This window comes from Sphaeramia orbicularis, chromosome 17 (assembly GCF_902148855.1).
Source record: "Sphaeramia orbicularis chromosome 17, fSphaOr1.1, whole genome shotgun sequence".
NCBI classification, from domain to species: domain Eukaryota; kingdom Metazoa; phylum Chordata; class Actinopteri; order Kurtiformes; family Apogonidae; genus Sphaeramia; species Sphaeramia orbicularis.
In genome coordinates this window covers 23,071,008-23,095,384 of record NC_043973.1, presented here as the reverse complement: position 1 = coordinate 23,095,384, position 24,377 = coordinate 23,071,008, and the positions used below count along the sequence as shown (strand labels likewise).

Genomic DNA, 24,377 nt, shown 5'->3' with positions numbered 1-24,377 from the left:
CTTACAGATCACAGTGGATCTGCAAATACACAAAACATTTAGTAACAGGCAGAATGTTGGTAAAATTTCCCACACTTCTTTTCAGACATTTCAGGTTGTTCACATTTTTTGTAAAAGGTTAGTCTGTAAATGTAAATATTTGTGTAATTTTCACCTTTTTTTACACTAAAACAAAGAGAGAAATTTGTGGTTTTCTTTAGTTATAGGTTATTCTGATAGTATTTTACTGGTCTGACCCACTTTCGATTGAATTGACCTAAAATGATTTTAACATCTTTGATCGTTAATAACTTCAGTGGGTACGGTTACATGACGTTTTTTTTTTTTTTATCCAATTTATTTTTCCAGAAAAAATGAATTCGGAACTAAAGTATTTTCTCTTCTGTTTACATGGAAATTTTAAGCCCGAATAAAGGTTTATATGAGAAACGTTTATTCGGTTCTCGCAGCCCTTCTGTTAGCTTAGCATAGTCACTGCATTTCCATGGTCACACGTAGCCAGGTTTTTAAAGGTGATTTGTTGTCTTTTGTAAGCGATTTTGTGAAATCCGATTCTCCCTAATTATTTGTTTAGATCTGCGACTTACTGCCCTCATACAATCTTGGGACTGATGTGTTGACGAAAGTTGGAAAATCTTTTTGTTGGAAAGGATGCATGCGCTAAATTAGCTTTGCTTTACCGTTTTAGCTTTGCATTAGTTTTTATTTCCCAAGATTTTATTAGTGCAGTAAGTCACATCGCCATGATTTGAGCCTACAGTTGTGATCATATTGACCCCACCGGACTAAAGTACTGATTAGGGACAACTGAATTTCACAAAATCCCTCATAAAATACTACGAATCACCTATAAAAGCCTCGCTACGTCTGACCATAGGAATAAAGCGATTATGCTAAGCTAAGCTAACGGAAGGGCTGCGAGAACAAGGCAATCAGTGCACTGCAGTGCAAACTGATTTGCCCACTTATCGAACTCATTAGTGCATGACAAATGAATGAATAAAAAACAAGTGAACTATTCCTTCAGGGTTTTAGAGGCTGGTAGATCCCATCAGAATAGTCCACTGGAGCACTTTGGTGACTAAACTGCATTGCACATTCTTCCGCCAGCGCAGAATGTGTGCGTCATCGCGACAAGACAACGAGCATGCGCAGAATGGCAGGAATAAAGTCCAAACGGAATAAAGGGTTTACATGTCCGAGGAATAATTTAGTTCGGAATTAAAAGGGGATTAAACCAGTGACTTTATTCGGATTTAAATTTATTCAGAACTATTCTTTTTCAACTGGAATAAGGTGTTTACATGGGCATCTTAAACAGGATCTAACGTTTATTCAGATTAAACCAGGAATAAAAGTTTTCATGTAAACGCACGGACTGTAAATTTTTGCATCTCACAAATTCATCCCACTATTCCCCTGCATTAGACCCTATGGCGGGCCGCATGTTTGACACCTGTGCATTTGTCAACTTCCTCAGGTGTGTGTGTGAGGACAAATCAGTGCAGATTGTTTCCATCTGTGGGGACATTCTCCGCAGTTTTGAGACCTTATACTCACACCGACCCAGAATACGGGAGACCAAGAATGGACCATGATCTCCAACGGGCCTTCACCTGGTGGATGCTGCTCTTCTTTTCCCTCCACACAGTCTCTCAGAGCCGGTTTTCCTACAAACCCGGTGCAGCGCATTCTCCCATCCAGAGCAGGACGCACGGCGGCGGCCTCCATCCTCCAGTGAGCACCGGAAAACACCCACAGCCCACACAGGCCCCAGCACGGCCCCGGCCCGTCCTGGTCAAGTGCCATCCGGACTCTATGGAGGTGGTGGTCCAGGCTGATGTGTTTGACACAGGCCTTCTGGTGGAGCTCACACACCTGCGTTTGGGTTCGGAGGCGCATGGGGAAGGCGCGTGCAGACCAGTGCCATCAGGTCATGCAGAATACACCATCTGGGCCAGTCTGACCGACTGTGGGACTAAGCTCTCAGTAAGACACTGTCCTCTGTTTTTACCAGTTATATCAAACTGTGGTGTGTCAAACATGCGGTCCGCGGGCCTAAACCGGCCGGCCTAAGGGTCCAGTCAGGCCCACAGGATGAAGTTTGGAGGTGCAAACATTACACAATTACAGCGTAAAACTCCATTTTGTTAAGGGGCCACATACCAAGGTTATTGTCGTTAATGAAAAGTAAAGAAATTCCGAAAACTAGAATTGTAAAAACATTTTCGTTAACTGAAATAAATAAAACTATCATCAAAAGAAAAAAAATGATAACTAACTGAAACTGTATTGTGTTTTTACAAAACTAACTTAAAAAGTATAAAAATTCTGGAAAAAAAATTCCTTCGTTTTTGTCTTTGTCAATGTTGGATTGATATAAAATCTATTTATTTCCCTCAAGCAATTTTAGCTGCTGCAACCACATGATATTTAACAGTCCATCACTTCTTGTCACTTGTCGTTTAGTCGTCTTCTGGTCCCCACTCTACCTGCAAACATGGAGACTAAAGTTGGGAGAAAGCAGCAGAGTCCTGTCTGGGATTTATTTGAATTCAACAGTGAAGAAGATAAAAGATATAATAAAACTAAGCATTTAGAAAAAAACAAAAACTAATAAAAACTAGCAAACCTGCTTTAAAAACTAATTAAAACTAACTGAATTAGAGAAAAAAAAAAGCCAAAACTAAATAAAACTAAACTATAATGAAAAATCCAAAACTATTATAACTTTCCACATACAGATTAGTTTGATAGCAAGTGTATTGGATGTAAAAATAAATAGTAACAATGACAACCACAAATGTTTACCCTACGCCCCAAAGGGGAGGCAAGGGGTGTTGTTTTTGGTTCAGTCTTTTAGTTGAATTCATACCAAATTGGGTTTATAAATTAACAGTGACCCAGTATAGATGATGATGATAGATGATGAAAAGTAGGTCAACGTTTCAGTTTTTTATGAATTTTTTTGGCCTCCATTTACTTATAATGGGTAAAATTTAACGTGTCTGTAGCAACAAAACTATTGGTTGAATTCATACCAAATTGGGATTTATAAATTAACAGTGACCCGGAATAGATGTCATTGCATTTTGGGAAAAGTAGGTCAACGTTTCAGTTTTTTATGAATTTTTTTTTTTATTCTGTTTTTTTTTTTTTTTTTTTTCTCCATTTACTTATAATGGGTGAAATTTAAAATGTCTGTAGCAACAAAACTATTGGTTGAATTCATACCAAACTGAGCTTATAGACTGGCAATGACCCAGAATAGACATGGTTACATTTTGGGAAAAGTAGGTTAAATTTTATCTGAATTTTTATTAAGTTTTTCAATCTTATCTTATAAAGGGTGAGATTTCAAATGTCTATAAAAACATAAATTTTGTTCAAACGTGGCACATATATAGAGGCAATTGATATGCTGACATCACCACATGCATAGACATGATGACATCAGCTGGATTGATGCCAAAATATGCTACAATTTGTGCAAGGGGCGGGGTTTGTTGTGCCTGGCACCACTTGCTGTCTTTGTTTACATTTCACAAAAAATGTGAATAATTTAATCAACCAAGAACTGAAATCTCTTAAGAAATTTAAGTAGAATTTAAAAAAAAACAAAAAAAAAAACACCTTTTTACTAAATGTTGTAATCTACAAGTTGTAATGCAGATACAATATTGTTAAAATTGCACTTTTACTTTTTTACTAAAATGACAAGAAAATTTCATATTTATTTTTTATAGGCTATTATATTATTCTTTTACTGGTCCGGGCTGCTTGAGATCCAACTGGACGGTATGTGGCCCCTGACCTAAAATGACTTTGTCACCTCTGCTCTTGTGGACCTGTAAGGCTGTTTCCTTATATACTTTATTGAAGTGACTGAGTTTAGGAGCTAAAGTGTCCCTTCTCATATCACTGTCAGAATATTTTAGAGAATAATATTGTTGTTTTCTAGTCAACAAAAGAGAAGATCATCTATTCTAATGTTCTGGTCTACTCACCGGAACCTTCATCAAATGGTTTACTTCGACTGGATGGAGCAACTATTCCAGTTGAATGTCATTATGAAAGGTAAGTTCTGCACATTGTCACATAAAAAAATCAGCATGTACGTGAAAGCTAACCTGTTAGTCTACCTGCAGATTTGACAAATAATTATTATGAGAGACAATGACGGCCATAAAAGTGTATTATTTCAGGGTGTATTCTGTGGAGGGTATTTCCCTGCTGCCCACATGGGTTCCTTCCGTCTCAAGAGTCACAGCTGAGGATAAAATGGACTTCAGTCTGCGGATTATGACGGGTAAAAACTGGATGACACAGACTGATCCATTTGCACCATCATCCCTCTTCAAACAAGTCACAGTTATCATGATTATTGCTTCACTTTAATGGTTCTTAGAGGATCTAGTTTCAACCATTTCTGTAAGACAATTTTTCTATCATCCTTGTAGCTGATTGGCAGTTTGAAAGGGGATCTCATACATACTTCCTGGGTGATCCGATTCACTTTGAAGTATCGTCCATCATGGGTAACCACAGGCCTCTGTGTGTCTTTGTTGACCGTTGTGTTGCCACAGCAACTCCTGACACAGAAGCAACGTTACGATACAACTTTATTGAGCCTGATGGGTGAGTTCTTAACCAACTATAAAATCTGAAAAAAAAAAAAAAAGGTATTATTTTCATTCTAGTTACCCCTTAGCCAACTTCTGGCCGAAGGGGTATTGCAATCACTTTGTCGTCTGTCTGTCTGTCTGTCTGTCTGTCTGTCTGTCTGTCTGTCTGTCTGTCCATTCAATGACTTAATTGCTTTATGTGAAAAATGCATTGAGATATCTGCACCAAATTTTCACAGAGACAATCTTATCTAATTATAGGGCAATAACTTTCAACAGAATCTTACAATATGTTTGGCAGAGGGGTATTAACCCTTTCATGCATGAATTATGAGAACCTTAATTAAGAGTTTTTTTTCCTGAGTGTTTTTATTTCTTTAGGCATGAAAAAACAATGTAATTTTTTTTTTTTTTTTTAATGAACCTATTTTTATAGTTACAAAAATGTTCACTCAGCTTAACACCATATGTTTAATTTTTGAAGCAAAGAAACATGCATTTACTGACATACTGTCTGAAAACTATGAAATAAAAACATTTTTTATCCTCCTGAGACCCAGCAATGCATTTTTGTCCTCTGTAGGGGACAAAAGTGTGACAGTTTCACTTAAAAATGCGGTCTATTGCAAAGGACATTCCATTAAAATAAATAAATAAATAAAAATAATTTTAAAAAATGTATCTGAAAAACAAACTAAAAAAAGTGTGGTTTCCAATCAAGACAATTGTTTAATGGAAAAAAGCTAAAATTTTCACTTTCCTGGGTCTCAGGAGATTAATGCTGCTAATTTGATGTTTTCTCACATTTGAACATAGTATAATACTAGTTATTACTCAGATAATATGCAAAAAAAAACCCAACTCTGTTAATTACAGTCTAATAACGATTAGCAATTGATTTAGATAAAACAACCAGAAAATTACAGTAATGTTATGAATGTCAGTGTATGGGATAATACATAAGCATCCACGGTGTTGGTTGATATGGAACTAAAACAACAAAACCCACGAATATACAAGAGAACAGCTGTAGAATAACTGTCCACTGTAGTGACCACTATGTATGAAAGGGTTAAAAGTGTGCAGCACATTCTGTTTTTTTAACTGTAACCTCTTTGCCAACATTTATCTTTTGTTTGCTATAACAGATGTCTAGCTGATGCTTATTTAACCAACTCCAGCTCCCGGTTTCTACCAAGAATGGAAGAGCACAAGCTTCGCTTCCAGATTGATGCCTTTAAGTTCTACAAAAACCCCAGTAATCAGGTTGGTTTCGTCTTTTCAGGTTGCTTTGTCTTTAAAATCCTTCTAGTTTGAGGGCTAGGTCATCTGTCTCAAATTTGCAGCAGGGGTGAAGAGCTTTACTGTTCCCTTTACTTGTCTTTTCCACAGGTCTATATCACCTGCTATATGAGCGCAGTTCCAGTCGTTGTAAATATCACTTCACAAAAAAGGGCTTGCTCCTTTATAGAGAACAGGTATTATAATGTTGATTATAATCATGCAGCTGGTTTTAGTTTCACTTCTTCTCAGAAAGAGGAGACTGGAAGAGAAAACCACTTTCACTTCTTTAATGCTATGTCATTATAAAGTTCTCTCTGTATAAAATATTTAGGTTGTCTTACAAGACCAGCTTGTGTTTTTCCATCTCCCTGCTTTCTTTGTAATAACCTCTGTTGATTCTCTCATATGCAGATGGCTCTCAGCAGATGGGAATAACCAGGACTGTAGGAGCTGTGACCTAACTTATCAGGTCAAGAAGCCTCCATCGACGGAGCCTCCTAAAACTACCATCAGCATTAAACCCAGACCTCCAGTAGCTTCCAAGGAAAATTTAATTCCCAGCAGAGCAGAACCACCTGCCAGCTTTGTCCGCGTTCGCACGGGAATGCAGCATTATCCACACAGCAGTCTCCAGTCCTCTGTTGGACCGACAAAACCAGAAATGGGAAATGAAATAGGTGAGATCACCGTATGACAACTTATACTGGAGACAGCGAGTAAAATCTAACTTAATGGAGATGCACTGCTCAGGGCAAAAAAAAACGTTGTACATGCAATATTTCATGGCACAGCCTTTGGTTTTGATAACAAGAGATGTTCACTGTGACATCTTTTTTGCCACATTATGCTTATGTAGTGTCACAATAAGGTTTGTAATATTTTTCCATCCATAGTTGCATACATTTTGGATTTTTGATGATGGAGAATTGGACTGCTGCATCAAGTCTTCATCACATCCCAAACAAGCAGTGCCAGGCACAACAAACCCCACCCCTTGCACATATTTCGCTCATTATAAGTAAAGGGGAAGACTTTAAAAATTCATAAAAAATTTGAACCTTGAGCTGCTGTTCCCAAAACGTAATGATATCTATTCTGGGTCACTGGCAATCTATAAATTGTATCTGGTATGAATTCAACAAATAGTTTTGTTGCTACAGACACATGAAATTTCACCCATTATAAGTAAAAGGGGGGATAAAAAATTCATAAAAGATTTAAACTTTGATCTACTTTTCCCAAAATGTAATGACATCTACTCTGGATCACTGGCAATTTGTAAACCAAATATGGTATGAATTCAACAAATAGTTTTGTTGCTATAGACATGTGAAATTTCACCCATTATAAGAAAATGGGGGAAAAAAAAGATTTTAAAAATTCATAAAAAAAATAAAAATAACTTTGACGTACTTTTCCCAAAATGTTATGAGATCTATTCTGGGTCACTGGCAATCTATAATCCAAATATGGTATGAATTCAACAAATAATTTTCCTGCTACAGACATGTGAAATTCCACCCATTATAAGTAAATGGGTGGGTGGGGGGGGATTTGAAAAATTCCTAAAAAAATTTTTAACTTTGACCTACTTTTCCCAAAATATAATGACAACTATTCTGGATCACTGGCAATCTGTAAACCAAATATGGTATGAATTCAACAAATAGTTTTGTTGCTACAGACACGTGAAATTTCACCCATTATAAGAAAATGGGGGAAAAAAAGATTCATTCATTCATTAAAAAAAATTAACTTTGACCTACTTTTCCCAAAATGTAATGAGATCTATTCTGGGTCACTGGCAATCTATAATCCAAATATGGTATGAATTCAACAAATAGTTTTGCTGCTAGTGTTAAAGAAACAAGCCAAACCGAAAACAATTTAAGTTAAATAACCCGTTCCAGCTGAAACATTATTAACCACTGCAGTACTGACCGATGGAAGGATCTGGACTATTTGCTTAGTTAAATCCAGGCAGTTACTTTTTTTTTGTCCAGGTTATTTATTTAACTCTCATGCAGTAAGTAACCTCTCATGTCGTAACGTCTAAAAGATTGGAAAATGCCAGGATTCATCAGCGTCATCAGACTTATGACAGAATGATTCAGAGAGAATGAGACATTTTCACACATGGATTAGCCTCCATAACGTCCAGACTTTTATTTATTTTTTTATCAGGGACAATGCAGTCAAACATAATTACAGGCTTGCAGCTGATGTGATGCATATAGAGTTTATAGCTAGTGCTAATTTTCAACTCCTGTCCCTGGTTGGGCTTTTCTACAGCACTACAGTAAATTACAATATATAGTAAAAAAAAAAAAAAAAAAGTACTGTTCTGTATAAAAACACAAATAAATTGGCCATAATTACTGCAGTTCATGTATATAGTATAAAACATACATTCACTCACTCACCTACACATAATGTATGCAATTTACAGATGGGTACAGTTTTCTTTTCTCTTTAGCCTTGATTTAGTTCCGGTGGTGAAGATTTTAAACTCGGAAATGGATTTTATTTCAAGTGGCAGTGAGGTCCAGAGTTTAAAGCTCTTACAGGAGAAACTTGATGATCCAAATATTGTTCTGCAGAATAAAATTTTGCAGTTTTGGTTTGAGTAGCCTCTGGTAGCTCTACTGCTGTTTTGTCTCAATAAATCTGCAGAGTGGCTTGGGTACCAAGTTGTTTATTCACTAAAAAATCAATTTCAGAAAACATAAGTCTTCAAAGCTTAGTAGATTATATTTTTTCAGGATGTGGTAATGATGACACCGGATTGGTTTTTTTATCCATCGTTTCTAGGATTTGATTATACAGTGACTCGATGTGTTTAGTGGCAGTGGGAGCCACTTGAGCCCACATTATCATGCAGCAGGGTGTGATGAAGACTTGATTCAGTGGTCTGATTCGCCATCATCAGTAATCAACGGTTAACGCAACTATGGATGGAAAAAATATTATGAATCTTATTGTGATACTACAAAAGCATTATATGGCAAAAAAAAAAAAAGTCACAGTGAATATCTCATATCAGAACCAAAGGTGGTGCAGTGTAATATTGCATGTGACTTTTTTTTTTTTGTTTTTTTTTTTTGTTTTTTTTTGCTGGGTGGTGTATATTACATGTTTTTTTGTTTGTTTTTCTCAATCCATACTTTTAAATGGCATGATGTTTATGTCTTTAATCATGTCTTATGTTCATACTAATCAAGACCAAGGTTATAATAGTTTTGGATTTTTCATTATAGTTTATTTTTATTTAGTTTTGACTTTTTTTTCTCTAATTCAGTTAGTTTTAATTAGTTTTTAGAGCAGGTTTGCAAGTTTTTATTTGTTTTTGTTATTTTCTAAATGCTTAGTTTTAGTTTAGGTTTGTTTTTTGTTTTTTTTTTCATTTATCTTCTTCACCGTCGAGTTCAAATAAATCCCAGACAGGACTCTGCTGCTTTCTCCTAACTTTAGTCTCCATGTTTCCAGGTAGAGTGGGGACCAGATAGCTCTAACCGATAAGTAACAAGAAGTGACGGACCGTTAAATATCATACAGTGCCAGCAGCTAAAATTGCTTGAGGGAAATAAATCGATTTTATATCAATCTGACATTGACAAAGACAAAAACGAATGGAATTTTATCCATAATTTTTATACGTTTTAGTTAGTTTTGTAAACACACAATACAGTTTCAGTCAGTTATTGTTTTTTTCTTTTAATCATAGTTTTTATTTATTTCAGTTAACAAAAATGTTTTTACAATCCTAGTTTTCATCATTTCGTTAGTTTTTGTTAACGATAATAACCTTGAACAAGACAAAATGTTAAAATCAGAATAAGCAAACAAAACTTGCCTATGATCATCCAATGCTGCTCTTTTTTAAATCCTCACAGTTGAATTACTGGATTTCTTAGGGTTTATACTGTAGAGCTTTTGTTTGTATGCCTCCATTATGCATTCGACCTTTTAATGCAACTCAAAGAATTCCTCCTTTCAGTTTTTGAATTGGACCTTTGTCTGAATGTTTTACAGAAGGAACTATCCAGATGAGACCCCTTATTGTCTTGCCACCTACAAGGACCAAAAAATTTCACCAAAGAACTGGACCACCTGAGACTTAACACACTGAAGACTGCTGTGGATATATTAAACACTTCACTGCTGCTATTTCCAAAGCAAGCAAACATACCAACAGCATCCCGTGGGTCCTGGGAGGATAACAAACTAGTAATTCAAGGATTCATCTCATTTGACAAAAGGGTTTTTTTTTCTGTGCAGCTTCTTAAATTTGATGTTTTCATCTACTTTAAGATATATTTTTGCAGTTCTTGCATTTTCTGCATCATCATAAAACCTGATTTACCTCAAAATGTTTAACATGATTAACTTGATGTAGTGATTGCAAGTTTCTGTATCACTTGATATGTGATCTCTCTCAAAGTCAACTTCCTGTCATTTTGGGTCAAGAACTCAGATGGGTTTAGCAAAACAATTTAATTAGAATTGGGATTTAAGCACTCAAACTTATTAGATCCATGCAACAACGATGATGATGCCAAAAGCATGAGGTGCAGGGTCGTGCATTTAATACACACACACACACAAAAAAAATACAACGCACAACACATCCTCTCCACATCCACAACAACCATCTAACGTAATACCAGCTATTTTGAAGCCAGAAAAGCAGACATGCTATTAGGGAGCACTTCCCTCCATTACCACACACAACCTACTCATCATGTATTGATTAGTCACTGTTATAGGGTATAAGATGCAATATAAAATGCTGGCTTTGCTGACCACATCCAGTAGACTGATCAGTTGTTGTTTTCTTCATGTATAATATCTGTGTAATTTTGATCCTGTTTGGGACTCTATTAAAATACAATTAAGAGTGGTTTGTTCTTTTTTTTCTTTTTTTTAAGTTTATTACAAATATGCAACAAGACAAAGTAATCTTACTTAGTCCTTAGAAGTAAAACAGGAGGTAAGAAGTCATGGGGAAAAACAAAAAATTATACATACATACTGTATATACATGACTTCATTTGCACATTCAAAAAGGAGTGGGAGAAAGTATAACTTATTTAATCCCACCCCTTCTCCACACAGCAGTCTATCCTTTCGCTTCCTATCAGCATAATATCTGAAAAGTCAAGTCCCTTGGATTTTTTTGTAAGTAATTAACCTCACTTCTCATCCACAGATACACACCCATACTGACAAACCAGAAAAATAAATAAGTACACACATACATAAATCCTTGAGGGCAACACAAATGAATACACAAAGTAAACAACAGCAATCAAACATAATCAACAAACATAGCAAAACAAGGAACAAACAAAACAAGACAAGACAGAATAGTAATGTAAAAAAAAAGAAAAAAAAAGAGAATTAGGACCCTCTCTCTTTGTACTGGATCATCTGTTTATATACCAGTTTAAATCAGTGGATATTTTAGCATTGATTGTGTTGGATATCCAGACTGTTCTAAAGTTTCACTACACATACAGACACACAAAAACATTTAGGAGTGGTTCGAAATTTTGATAATGTAAAGTCTCCAAAACCTCTCAGATTATCTTTCATATCATGAAACTGAATCTAAGTAAGGATACTTTTGTTTTGCACTTACATGTACACTATTCTAATCAAACTAAACGGACACCTCCTAAACATCTGCATCCTTTTAAAAGGAGGCCTGGCTTGACCTTTAGATGTACATGATGCAATATTAATACCGCATCTTGCCTTGTTTTTGCCAGCTTTTAATGGTTTGGCTTTAATTGGGTCCAGAACCTCGGACAGCGCCCTGTGTTGTTCTTCCCTGATGAGCTGGTTGTGTGCTGTCCATGGTGCTGAAGCTGCTGTTGTTGTTGTTGTCTTTTGGGGGGGTGCTTGTTTTAATGCCCACTCCCACGGTTAATCACGGGCTTCCGACACGACTGGTCGATTTCCTGGGCGCCTGTTTACTCTCATAGAAAATGAATAAGCTCTTGTATGTAAGACTTTGTTTACGAAATGTTAGACGATATCGATATACCCACTAAGTGCATAATAAATCATAAGTCCACTTTAGACCCGTGTCAGGTATTAACATATTAATGTGTTGGTGCAGATTTAGTTGACTAATACTTGCTATTCTGGGGTGCTGATGAGTTTTTTTTTCTTTGGTGCTACATATTTTTCTATTTTTTCTGAGCACACAATGCGCTGACGGTAAAGCTGCGTCAGTGTTCCAAAGAGCGCATCTTCTGAGGTATTATTGACGGGTGGATCCTAATGCTTCCTGTTTCTCAAGCCTTGCCCACCGGGGTTCACTGGACCATTTTCTCCTACGGAAGACAACAGCGATGGTCTTCTACAAATGCCAAACGCTGGCCATGTTCACTGTTTGGTTTGTTGTCGGCAAAGTTGTTCATTCCATCCGGAGATGTGGACAGGACCTTTGCCGAGATGACGAGTTCTGTTGCGCGCCGGGAAACAACACCACTATCGTCACCTGTTGCAAACATTTCGTGGACAGTACTTACTACAACATCGCCATGGTCACCCGTAAACTTTCTGGGGTTCTTATCATGCTTCTTCTCTTCGCTTTGGGATATTTTATCCAGAGAGTGTTGTGCACCAGATCAAGGCAGCTCACTCCACCACATAATGGCCACCCAGCTCCTACCGCATCACAAGAAGCACTTGTGGACATCTGTTCTCCGGACAGCTTGGTGTATCCACCCACGACTACACAACTGCCGACATACGAGGAATGCAAACGCTTGCCCACATATGAAGAGACTGTGCGGGATGGATGCAGAGGACCACCGGAGTCCACCATGGGACAGGCAACATGACAATAAAACTGCAAATATATCAGTAAAAAATCAATCAAATAGATAGATGATATCTGGTATTGCATTGACATTCATATAACTTACATCTTGTCTGTCTGCTGAACTGTCTGCAGCATTAAGTGTATCTTAAAACCTGCTGATCCAAAGTGTTGTACAGTGTTGTTGGTGGAGTCAAAGGACTATAGTTGCTGAAAAAAAATATTAGACCATCAAAAGTGATTTGACTGATTGATGTGATTTTAATTGATTGATTTATAAAAGTCATCAAAAATAATGGTTATGCAATCAATTACTAACTCCTGTGTGGATCATGTGACTAAAACAGACAGAAAAGAAAACAGAATGCCTAAAAGCACTGTTTTTGTCAGTACAATGCCATAGCTTTTAATAGAAGAACTTAACTAATTTTGGTTATTATCAATAAAACATTAAAAATCCTAGATATCAGCTCTGAAATTAAACTCTTATGAGCTATTTTTGTTGTTATCATTATATTTGTCCAAACAAATGTACCTTTAGTTGTACCAGGCATTAAAATGAACAAGAAATTGAAGAAAACAAGGGGTGGTCTAATAATTTTTTCCGCAACTACGCCTACTTTCCACCCTGCGGAACATCGTAGAACCAACATCTGCAGTGTGTGCTTACTTGTTTTACTGATAGGTTGCTCTATCAGTAACATAAACATGTGTGAAACCAAGAGTTTAATGTATTCATACTCATGACTGTGAGGTTCAATAACTGTTTAATCATTTCTAGATGACGTATACAGAGCTTATTTAATGCATATGTCAATATAGTTTGCTTTCCATGTTAAATGTTGTCATTGGAACAAGAAAGTGTGCTCACTCATTGTTTATTTGCTTTATAAAACTTGTGATTCAGAGTGGGATAAGAGCAAATAACCTTTAACTTGTGTCAGATGTTTTTAAAACAGAAGTGTTCAGAACTCAGATTTACAGCAAACATACTTTAAAATGCAACTCTTGATAAATTACACATAAATTATGTTGGAAATGTCAAAAATGATAATGGTACTCTGATCCACTGTTTGTGGGAATGTCCAATCATCAAATGTTTCTGGATGGTTGTAGTTCATACTCTAAATAACTGGTTGGACAGAACCATCCCACTCCGTCCAAGGCTGTGTTTAGTGGGTGAAAAAGGACAGATAGATAACATATCAAATGAAAAATGTTCTGTTATCATGGTTGGGGTTTCAGTAAAAGTCAGGATTATTCTTAAACAGTGGAAAACACCTAAAGCCCCACAGTTTAAAGAATGGGTCAACAGGATGATACAGACTGCTTCATATGAATGTATGCTTCATAAGGTTAACAATAGGGATGGAACCACAGCACCAGTTTGGGAGCCATTCTGGTCTTACATAACTATGACTGACAGTCAGCAGGATGACAGCTGAACTACTTCCCTCATGTATTTACTTATTTATTTATCTATTCTATTTTTTTTTTCTTCTTGAGACCTTCCATGCTTTGTAGCATTTCTTTTTGATACTTCTCATGTATGTACAGAAGCCCTCAATGTTAACAATAAGTAACATTGTATGAATGTCCTGATCCAAGTGAAAACTCTAATAAAAACTGGAATTATAAGAAAATGTGCTCACTCATTGTTTATTTGCTTTATAAAACTTGTGATCCAAAGCGGAATAGGTGCGAATAACCTTTAACTTGTGTCAGATCTTTTTAAACAGAAGTGTTCAGAACTCAGATTTGCAGCAAACATACTTTAAAATGCAACTCTTGATAAATTACACATAAATGATTTTGGAAATGTCAAAAATGATAATGGTACTCTGATCCACTGTTTGTGGGAATGTCCAATAATCAAACGTTTCTGGATGGTTGTAGTTCATACTCTAAATAACTGGTTGGACAGAACCGTCCCACTCTGTCCAAGGCTGTGTTTAGTGGGTGAAAAAGGACAGATAGCTAACGTATCAAACGACAAATTTTCTGTTATCGTGGTTGGGGTTTCAGTAGCAGTCAGGATTATTCTTAAACAGTGGAAAACACCTAAAGCCCCACAGTTTAAAGAATGGGTCAACAGGATGATACAGACTGCTTCATATGAATGTATGCTTTATAAGGTTAACAATAGGGATGGAACCACAGCACCAGTTTGGGAACCATTCTGGTCTTTTGTAAGTATGACTGACAGTCAGCAGGATGACAGCTGAACTACTTCCCTCATGTATTTAATTAATTATTCTATTTTTAATTTTTTTTCTTCTTGAGAATTTCTGTTTGATACTTCTCATGTATGTACAGAAGCCCTCAATGTTAACAATAAGCAACATTGTATGAATGTCGTGATCCAAGTGAAAACTCTAATAAAAACTGGAATTATAAGAAAATGTGCTCAATCATTGTTTATTTGCTTTATAAAACTTGTGATTCAGAGTGGGATAAGTGCGATTAACTTTAACTTGTGTCAGATCTTTTTAAAACAGAAGTGTTCAGAACTCAGATTTACAGCAAACATACTTTAAAATGCAACTCTTGATAAATTACACATAAATAAAAAAAATTTAATATCTGCTGCTCTTTCTGAGGTTGTGCACCGTTTCTTTGATATTGTCTTTCATTCCTGTGTCTGAGGGGAATTTGATCATGTGGACCACCCGTCTGAAGGCCTCCTCAATCCCAAATCCCGTGGACGCAGAACACGGCTGAACAAACCAGTCCCGACCTACGCAGATCTTCCTCAGGTTAAACCGCTCCTTGATTTCAGTGACAGTCAGTGCGTCGTCCACGTCTTGTTTGTTTGCGAGTACAATAAGTGGACGTCCACGCAGCTGCTCGCTCCTCAGTGTGGTTTCCATCTCCCTCCGCGCTTCATCCAAACGCACCCTGTCGGAGCTGTCCACGACGAACACGATCGCCGACGTGTCCTGGTGGAAACTTTTCCAGTGCTGTCTCATCTGTTCCTGACCCCCGACATCCCATAATGTTAAGGCGATGTTCTTCCTGTTCTTTTTCGCCTCGACCATTTCCACATTGAAGCCTATGGTGGGAACTGTTCTGACGCACGCGTTATGCTTCAGTTTGTAAAGCAGAGTGGATTTCCCTGCGTTATCCAGACCCAAAAGGACAATCCGGGCTTCAGGTAGTTTAGATCCACGCTGGCCCATGACGATGTGGGAAGATAAGTCCAGTCCACAAGATGGCTAGAGTCATATCTTCTACTTCCAGTACTCTTTTGGTGCAGTGTTTGCTTAGTGCGTTGCCCTGAGTTTAATATATAAGCTATTAGCTCCATGCTGAGTGGAACGCACGGTTTACAGATAAGGTGCCACACCAGGGGACAAAGTTTGCACCTGTGGACATCCTTTGTATGAAAGGTTATGTCAATAGAGTCATGATGACATTTTGAGAATATGTTATAAAATGTAAAACATGGGCTATAAATAAGTTGAGCTCCAACAACTGCATTGTATTAACTCTAAAAGACAAGTAATGATATGCATTAATACAAAAAAAATAAAAATAAAAATAGTCAAAATGCAGAAGCCAAAGAAAGAAATACAGATTCTCAAAATAGGGTTAAGCCTCCATGAATGGAAAAAAAAGAAACTTGAAATGAAAGAGGATTCTGTTGGGTTCTGTAAATTGGCTTGAGAATCCGGTTTCCACCAGATCTATATGTAAAGTGTTATGAGATAACTTTTTTATAACTTGGTGTTATATAAATAAAATTTGATTAATGTTATTTTTAAGCTTCTATATCAGGGGTGTCAAACTTATTTTAGTTGAGGGGCCACATTCACCTCAATATGATCTCAAATGGGCCGGACCAGTAAAATAATAACAGTGAAAAAAGTAAAAATTACATTAGGATAATGTTTATATCCACAATGTTTCCTTAAAAATCTGACAGACATTAACAACTTGAAATATCTTAGGAAAAACATGGGGAATTTTAACAATATTCTGCCTCACTTTATCATTTACACATGTGCATCAAAACATACATTACAATTATAAATACATAAAACATTTAGTAACAGGCAGAATATTGGTAATATTGCATTTACTTCTCTTAAGACATTTCAAGTTGTTCGTGTTTGTTCAGGTTATTCACATTTTTTGTTTAATATAAACATTTTCATGTCATTTTACTTTTTTACACTAAAACAAAGATCAAATCTGTAGTTGTCATTATTTATACGTTATTATGATAATATTTTACTGGTCTGACCCAACTGAGATCTAATTGGTCTGTATGTGGAACCTGAATTAAAATGGTTTTTACACCACTGATTGATAATTTCTTCAGTCTCATTCTTGTATTTCACAAATTCATCCTATGGGCCGGACTGGACCCTTTGGCGGGCCAGATTTGGCCCCAGGGCCACATGTTTGACACCTGTGTTCTATATGTTCATTGTAATCTAAGATGCTCATAAATCAAGGGTGTCAAACTCATTTTAGTTCAGGGACCACATTAAGCCAAATTTGATCTGAAGTGGGCCAGATCAGTGAAAATAATAACAAAATAACATATAAATAATGTCAATTCCAAACCTTCCGCGATGTTTTAGAGCAAAAAAAGTAAAATTATGCAATGAAAATGTTTACATTTACCAACTATCCTTTAAAAAATGTGAATAACATGAACTGAAATTTCTTAAGAAAACTAAGCGCAATTTTAACAATATTATATCTCAGTTTATCATTTACACATGTAAATTACAACGTACAGATCACAGTGGATCTACAAATACACAAAACATTTAATAACAGGCAGAATATTGTTAAAATTATACTTCAGACATTTCAAAATGTTCATATTTGTTGAGGTTATTTGTTTTTTTGTGAAAAGTTAGTTTGTTTTAGTGTAAATACAGTAAAATGACATGAAAATGTTTACATTTACAAAGGGAAAATTTGGAGTTGTGAGTATTTCTAGGTTATTATGATAGTATTTTACTGATCCGACCCACTGCAGATTAAATTGGTCTGCTTGTGGTCCCTGTACTAAAAGGATTAATATCTTGAGTGTAATTTTTGGATTTCACAAATTAATCCCAGGGGCCAGACTGGACCCTTTGGCGGGCCTGAGTTGGCCCCCGGGCCGCATGTTTGACACCTGTGTCATAAATAATTCATAAAACAATCTCAAATACATCAGATTTTATCAAAATAAGGAGTCATAAATCCCAAAAAGGTGAGTCTGCATAGACACACTTAACCTATTTAAACACTCCTCCAACAAATAATTCAGGTCCAAATATAGAAAACACGATCCTATTCAAACGTATCAGTTGCAGTTACATCATTATACAGCAGGTCCATCTGCTAGTATCAACTTAAGACCTTGTTTACTCCATAGAACTGTGATCATCAAAACATGCAGTATTTTTAACAAAACCATCATGTTGGAGACAAATTCATTTTTCACTGTTTCCAAAAGTGTTTCGGTTCCCTTCATTATCTTAAATGCTTTCATGTTCATACAGTCTGACACTGAATATGTCTCATATAGACAAAAACAAGAAATCCCAGTGTTCAGTCCTGTCAGCTGGTCAGTGTCCAGTGTCCACCAGACTACATCCACAGTCACGCCAGACGCTGCGGTGTGGATCCACCTTGGAGACGCGGCTCGGGACCCATCTGCGGAGTCCTCCTGCGGACCATGTCAAAGCTGTAGAATACTAAAGGTGTATCCATCTACAGGGCGATGACTTCATTCAATCACTTTGTGTTTCACTTTGGTGTTCTGTCAAGATCTCGTCCACTTCTCGTGCGGCTTCACCCACACTCCGCCGGTTGGGTTATCCATCACGTACACCAGTCCTCCGGTGTCACAGCGGCTCTGGGACCATGAGTGGGTTGCAGATTTTTCCAATGTCCGGCCGGTGAAGCCTGGACCAGCTGAATGACAGTCGACTTTCCTCTGAATTCGAACGACAGGAGCAGGACTAGAAGACCCCTCCATCTTCTGATACATGTCCATTGCGCCAACGCGCTGGAAAATTACGCGCGCTTCGATGGAGGATTTAGAGGCTTGTTGTCCCATGTTGTCTCCAACTTATGTTCACAATACTCTTTTTTTTAATGCAAATTCAACTGACAGTGATAACACTCAATTTACTCGGTGTTGACTAAATCCCACCTTATTTTCACTGCTGCCTGCGCGCTCTAGTCTCACTTTTAAACTACCACATCCATAACATACTGTAAAGACTTCCCATAAACCTTTGCAGTGACGCACTTGAGTTTGTGGCTAATAGATTCTTCACTGTTGCATTCAGTCCAGTCCAAACTTGAGCTATTCTAAGTCTGACCACCTGACACACGTCTTGGCTAAACTTGGCATCATGGTGCGTCTCTCAGTTGCGCACCTCCTTATAGTATGACAGCGGGGTTATTTTCCCCAGCAGATGACGGCGCAAAAATCTTGGCATCTTGAGCTATTTGTGGTCTGCAAACGCATACCAGAAGTAGTCATGTGTTTTTCTTGAACGATCACCCTAGTGTCAGTGTTACATTTGGATGACCTAAATGACTGACAACAAAGACCCAGTGGCGGCTGATGACAACCACACACATTCCCGGAGAGGCGATAAAACATGCACTACGGGAAGAACATTAGTCACTGTTGGCTCCTTATGAGTTTACTGTTGATGTGCCCTGGAGCAAGGTGTTAACTTTCACTGTTAAAGGTCATGTCTGGAACGGCAACCCGCGAATATGCAATTGCAATGGATATATTGTTTACTATCTATGCATATTCACTATTTATGTGCTATAGACCTATTAAAGAACAGACATTTAGAATAAAATGAGATTAAATTTATATAAATATACAATATGTATCTATAGCCTAATATCTATCTATCTATCTATCTATCTATCTATCTATCTATCTATCTATCTATCTATCTATCTATCTATCTATCTATCTATCTATCTATCTATCTATCTATCTATCTATCTGTCTGTCTGTCTGTCTGTCTGTCTGTCTGTCTGTCTGTCTATTTATCTAACTATCTATCTACACTGTAAAAAATGACTGTAGAATTAACACCAAAAAGTTGTAAAATTGCAACATAAAAAAACTGTAAGTGACAATACAATGCAAAGTTGTTTATTTGAAAAGATTTTTGTGTTAACGATTAAATCAAATATAGCTGTAGTTCTTACAGGAAGAGTATGTGAACAAAACCAGATTTGTATGTAGAAATTATGTTTTTCTATTGTTTTTAGAAAATAAAACTGTAAATTGAAAAACAATGTGGTGCCATTTAAACTGCAAGACCATAATGTTGAAATAACGGTGTATTTGCTTTATATATATATATATATATATATATATATATATATATATATATATATATATACATATATACATATATACATACATACATATATATATATATATATATATATATATATATATATATATATATATATATATATATATATATATATATATATACATATATACATATACATACATATATATATATATATATATATATATATATATATATATATATATATATATATATATATATATATATATATAACAATGTAACATTTTAAACTTGTAAATTAATGGGTTGGTAGAGTTGGTAGAGCGGCTTGTCCTATAACCAAAGGGTTGGTGGTTCGAATCCTGGCTCCGACTGTCCATATGTCAAAGTGTCCATGGAAGACACTGAACCCTGAATTGTTCCCAGTTGGGTGGCTTTGGAAAGTGCTTTGGACATCATGAAGGTGTATAAAATGTGCCAAGTAAGTGCAGTCCATTTACCATTTAAATCTACATGTTTAAAATGTTAAATCTACATGTTACTTGGTAAATATGTTTACAGTTGGATGTGTTTTTTACAGTATTGTTCTGGAAACCACAGCTGCCAGTTTTTTTCTGTAAAAACAACAGGATTTTTTTTTACAGTCTATCTATCTATCTATCTATCTATCTATCTATCTGTGAAGAAAGGTGACAATCATTCACATCGCTGACAATCGTTTAGAAACAACAAGTGGAAATAAAGAGTGAGATAACAAAGACTGAAGGGGAAAATACATTTCATTTTGTTTAATACTGATATTTTTTTTACATACAGGAAGTTTGTTTTTTTTTTAACACCAATTTGGATCTTTATATTTTTACACTTGAGCATCAGCCCAACTTGGGTGAAGTATACAGACAGCATCTCAATGTAAAGTCATGGGTATCTATTTTATTGTAAACTTCTGCTCATGTACAGAAGGACAAAAACATACTGATTTGGCAATCTTGCCAGGCATATCCAAAAACTCAATAATAAATAAGGCATTAGGTAAACTGTTAAATAAAAAAAAAAAGGCTTGTCACTTCTATGAAACAATGCAAATGTTATTGGAACACAGTGGTAAAAAGTATTTGAACTTAAAAACCAGTAGTAAATCAAGTATGGTTTACTAAAACCTCCTTTGACAGGTCACTGCTGTCACTGACACCAGTCGTATTGCTTCAGGAGAATATCATATTACTAGCTACTAGCATTCCAACTGCAGCTATACAGTACATAACGTGTCTTCTGTCAGTCAGTTTCTCCTGGGAAAGTCTGCTGCATCTCCTGTTACATGTGCTTCCCATGTTAAATGCAGGCACCAGTGTCCATGGATGCATACTGTATATACTTTGCACATGAACATGGACAAGCCGAAGCACATGCCCTGATACAGATGGTGTAAAACCACTTTAACAGAACAGTTCACGTTATCTTCATAAAACTGCGTAAAAGAAGAGGTGAAGATCAGGAAGTAAACCTGGTTTTACATACATTAAAACCCTCTTGTATTACTGAGGATATACAGTGTTTACATAGGCTGATATGTAAGAATTTACCATTCCAAAAAATAAACATCTGAAAAGTGCATTTTTTCAGAAGTGTGGGTGTAAAAATGGATGTGTGCATGTTTGTATGTGCATGCATGTGTGTATGTAGTACATTTAAATGTGTTTCACCCAAAACCTTGATGAGTATCTTGCACCTCCTGCGGACTGTAAAAGGAGGATATAGTTTAGTGCAATGAACAAGTGCAAATTTTCAGAACTGTACTCTGCCTCTGTTAGTCTTCCTACTAGTGTAAGAAACCAACCCAGTACTAGATTACACTGATCGACAAGCAAAATTATTTCATATTAAGGTATCTAAACTTTAGCAAATTTGGGTCAATAATACAGAAAATAATTAGTCAGAGGTGGTAGTTGGCTAAGGTTTCGAGACTAAGGCTAAGGCTAACGCTTCCAAAGCGTTCGATCGACTCAATCATTTGAAATTATTGTCAAAAATGGTCTATGGTGGAGTTCCAGTGTATATTGTCAGAGTCATAGGATATTGGTTCTCCAGTCAGGTTTACTGTGTTCGTTGGGGTTCAGTACTATCTGAGGATTTCTGTCACAAATAGTGTCCGACAGGGTGGGAAACTCTCCCCACTCCTGTTTAATTTTTACACCAAATTGTTGAGTATTGAACTCAATAATGTTCCAGTTGGTTGTTGTTGTTGTTTGGGAATTGTGTTTAATCATCTGATGTACGCAGATGATATAGTCTTAATTGCTCCATCTGCCAAGGGCATCCAGCAGTTGCTCAACGCTTGCTCCCAGTATGGTCAGTCTCATGATATTTTATTTAACTAATTTTTAAGTCAAAGATTTTGTTGTTTGACACAAACAGTTAGAATGTAAAAACTGAACTTGAGTTGAATAACCTTCCATTAGAATATGTCCAAACCTACAAGTACCTTGGATATACTGTATCTGATAATCTTAGTGATGATAATGACATTCAAACTACGGTTAGGGGTCTTTATGGCAGGAGTAATTTTATCTCTTGCAGGTTTTATTTGTGTCCCACCTCTGTTAAGAATAAATTGTTCATATCTTTTTGCTCGAATATTTATCTCTGTTACTTATGGATTAATTTTAAAGGTTGTACTGCTCACTCAGTCAGAGTTGCTTTTAACAATGCATTCCGTATTATGCGTGGTTTTTATCGTAGCTGTAGTGCTAGTGGTATGTTCTGTTTTAATAATGTTCGCTCTTATTATGTGATGTTACGGAAAGCAATTTGGAATTTTATACTGCGTTTAAGTCATTCTAGAAATGTTGTGATTTTTACCATTGTTAACTCTGACTTTTATACTGATTCTACACTTGTAAAATACTGGCACAGCATCTTTATACTTGTTACTGAAGATAGGGTGTGTGCACGTGTGTCGTTTTTACATTTATAACCCCTTTTGATTTATTTTTTTTAATGCTCATTATACTCTATGGACTGTAACTACTTACATGTCTGATACAAATAAATAAACAATAAACAAACAATAGAGTAGTGGGTTGGTTTTAGAATTAACTGTACTAGCTCTATTTAAAACACCATCTGCACATGTCTATACATATCATACACCAATGTATATATCAGTGGTGATTTCTCATAGACTGCAAGGGAAGCTCAGCTTCCCCTAAAATTACGAAAATTCAGTGGTTAAATATGTACGGTTGTGTTGACATTTCATTGACTACAAATGTGTTAGAACACGTTCATCTCACAGACGAGTTCGTTCAGAATCAGCTTCACCACAAATCAACGGACTCGATGTTGTTCACTTTTCATACATTCCCATTGCGCTGTTTTCTCATTCGATCTCTGCTCAGTGCATTTGTCCGTAGACGCTCAGAGTCCATGCACTTCAATGGGACTGAGTGGAACAGTTTTTTTTCATTGCCTCAAAACTGGACGGTAATTGGATAAATGCCACGATGTTGTCCCGCCCCCAGACACTCAGCGTCTCTGGGGGTGAATGGAGCTGTGGGCAGAGCTCGGCCGGGCTGGACACCAGGCTTCCACGTGCTGATTGGAGGATCAGTCGAAAGGCTGAATCCCGTTTGACTGACAGCTAGTTTGAGATCTACTCCTTCACTTGACAGAGTTCAGTTTAATACTGTTGCACATTCTGCTGTGAAATCAAGAGAGAAACCACTACGAAATTACTTGTTCATTTCTTGCACTGCAAATAAAACACACTTATTGTACTTCCTTGTTTCAATTTAACATAATTTCAGCGTTTTCTTGTTTAGTTGGTACAATAAGGTCACTGACCATTTTCTTAAAAAGGAACGGAGGGCTGAATTTATGTTTAAATAACTTGACTTTTTTTTTTTTTTTAATGTAAGCTTACAATGAGCTTCCCCTCTCTGAAAGACGAGCAGCCACCACTGGTATATTTGCAGGAATACTTTAGTTTATATTTTAAAAACATTAGCCATCTAACACCTATGTCATTTCTTTTCCAATTTATCTTATCAAAATATGTCATATGTAGCGCATTTTATCCCTGAAGCAGCTCATTTCCAATGGTAGAACAGTGTTATTGACTGGGAATATTTAATTTCAGACTTAAAATCGCTGGTTATTCTTCTCAAATCAAGGAGGATTAAACAGGTCACAGAAAGTATGCATTCAGCAAGATGTTGTTAAAACTTCCTGCACATCAAACATAAGGCTGGAGTAATAATTTAATCAATTAAATATTTTAACTGTGATGATCATTCATTTATAGAATCTATTTTAATCAATAGTTTACAT

General features: G+C 36.3%; 2 protein-coding genes and 1 long non-coding RNA gene across 3 annotated transcripts; 1 reads left to right on the top strand and 2 right to left on the bottom strand.

Annotated features, from left to right (window-relative positions):
• Positions 1–1,587: 1,587 nt before the first annotated feature.
• LOC115437363 (zona pellucida sperm-binding protein 3-like) lies at positions 1,588–6,603 on the top strand. The gene is made up of 7 exons (XM_030160591.1): positions 1,588–1,989; positions 3,962–4,077; positions 4,206–4,309; positions 4,461–4,638; positions 5,774–5,891; positions 6,018–6,103; positions 6,321–6,603. The coding sequence occupies exons 1-7, from the start codon at positions 1,588–1,590 to the stop codon at positions 6,601–6,603; spliced, it is 1,287 nt and encodes a 428-aa protein (XP_030016451.1).
• Positions 6,604–15,195: 8,592 nt separating this feature from the next.
• arl14 (ADP-ribosylation factor-like 14) lies at positions 15,196–16,427 on the bottom strand. The gene has a single exon (XM_030160931.1). It carries the CDS (start codon positions 15,918–15,920, stop codon positions 15,318–15,320), a length of 603 nt encoding a protein of 200 aa, XP_030016791.1. The 5' UTR covers positions 15,921–16,427; the 3' UTR covers positions 15,196–15,317.
• A 4,445-nt stretch (positions 16,428–20,872) lies between these two features.
• On the bottom strand, positions 20,873–23,208 carry LOC115437540 (uncharacterized). The gene is made up of 2 exons (XR_003937945.1): positions 23,115–23,208; positions 20,873–22,012 (listed from the first exon to the last, which is right to left on the bottom strand). It is a non-coding gene; the product is annotated as an uncharacterized LOC115437540 (long non-coding RNA).
• Between the last annotated feature and the right edge of the window lie 1,169 nt (positions 23,209–24,377).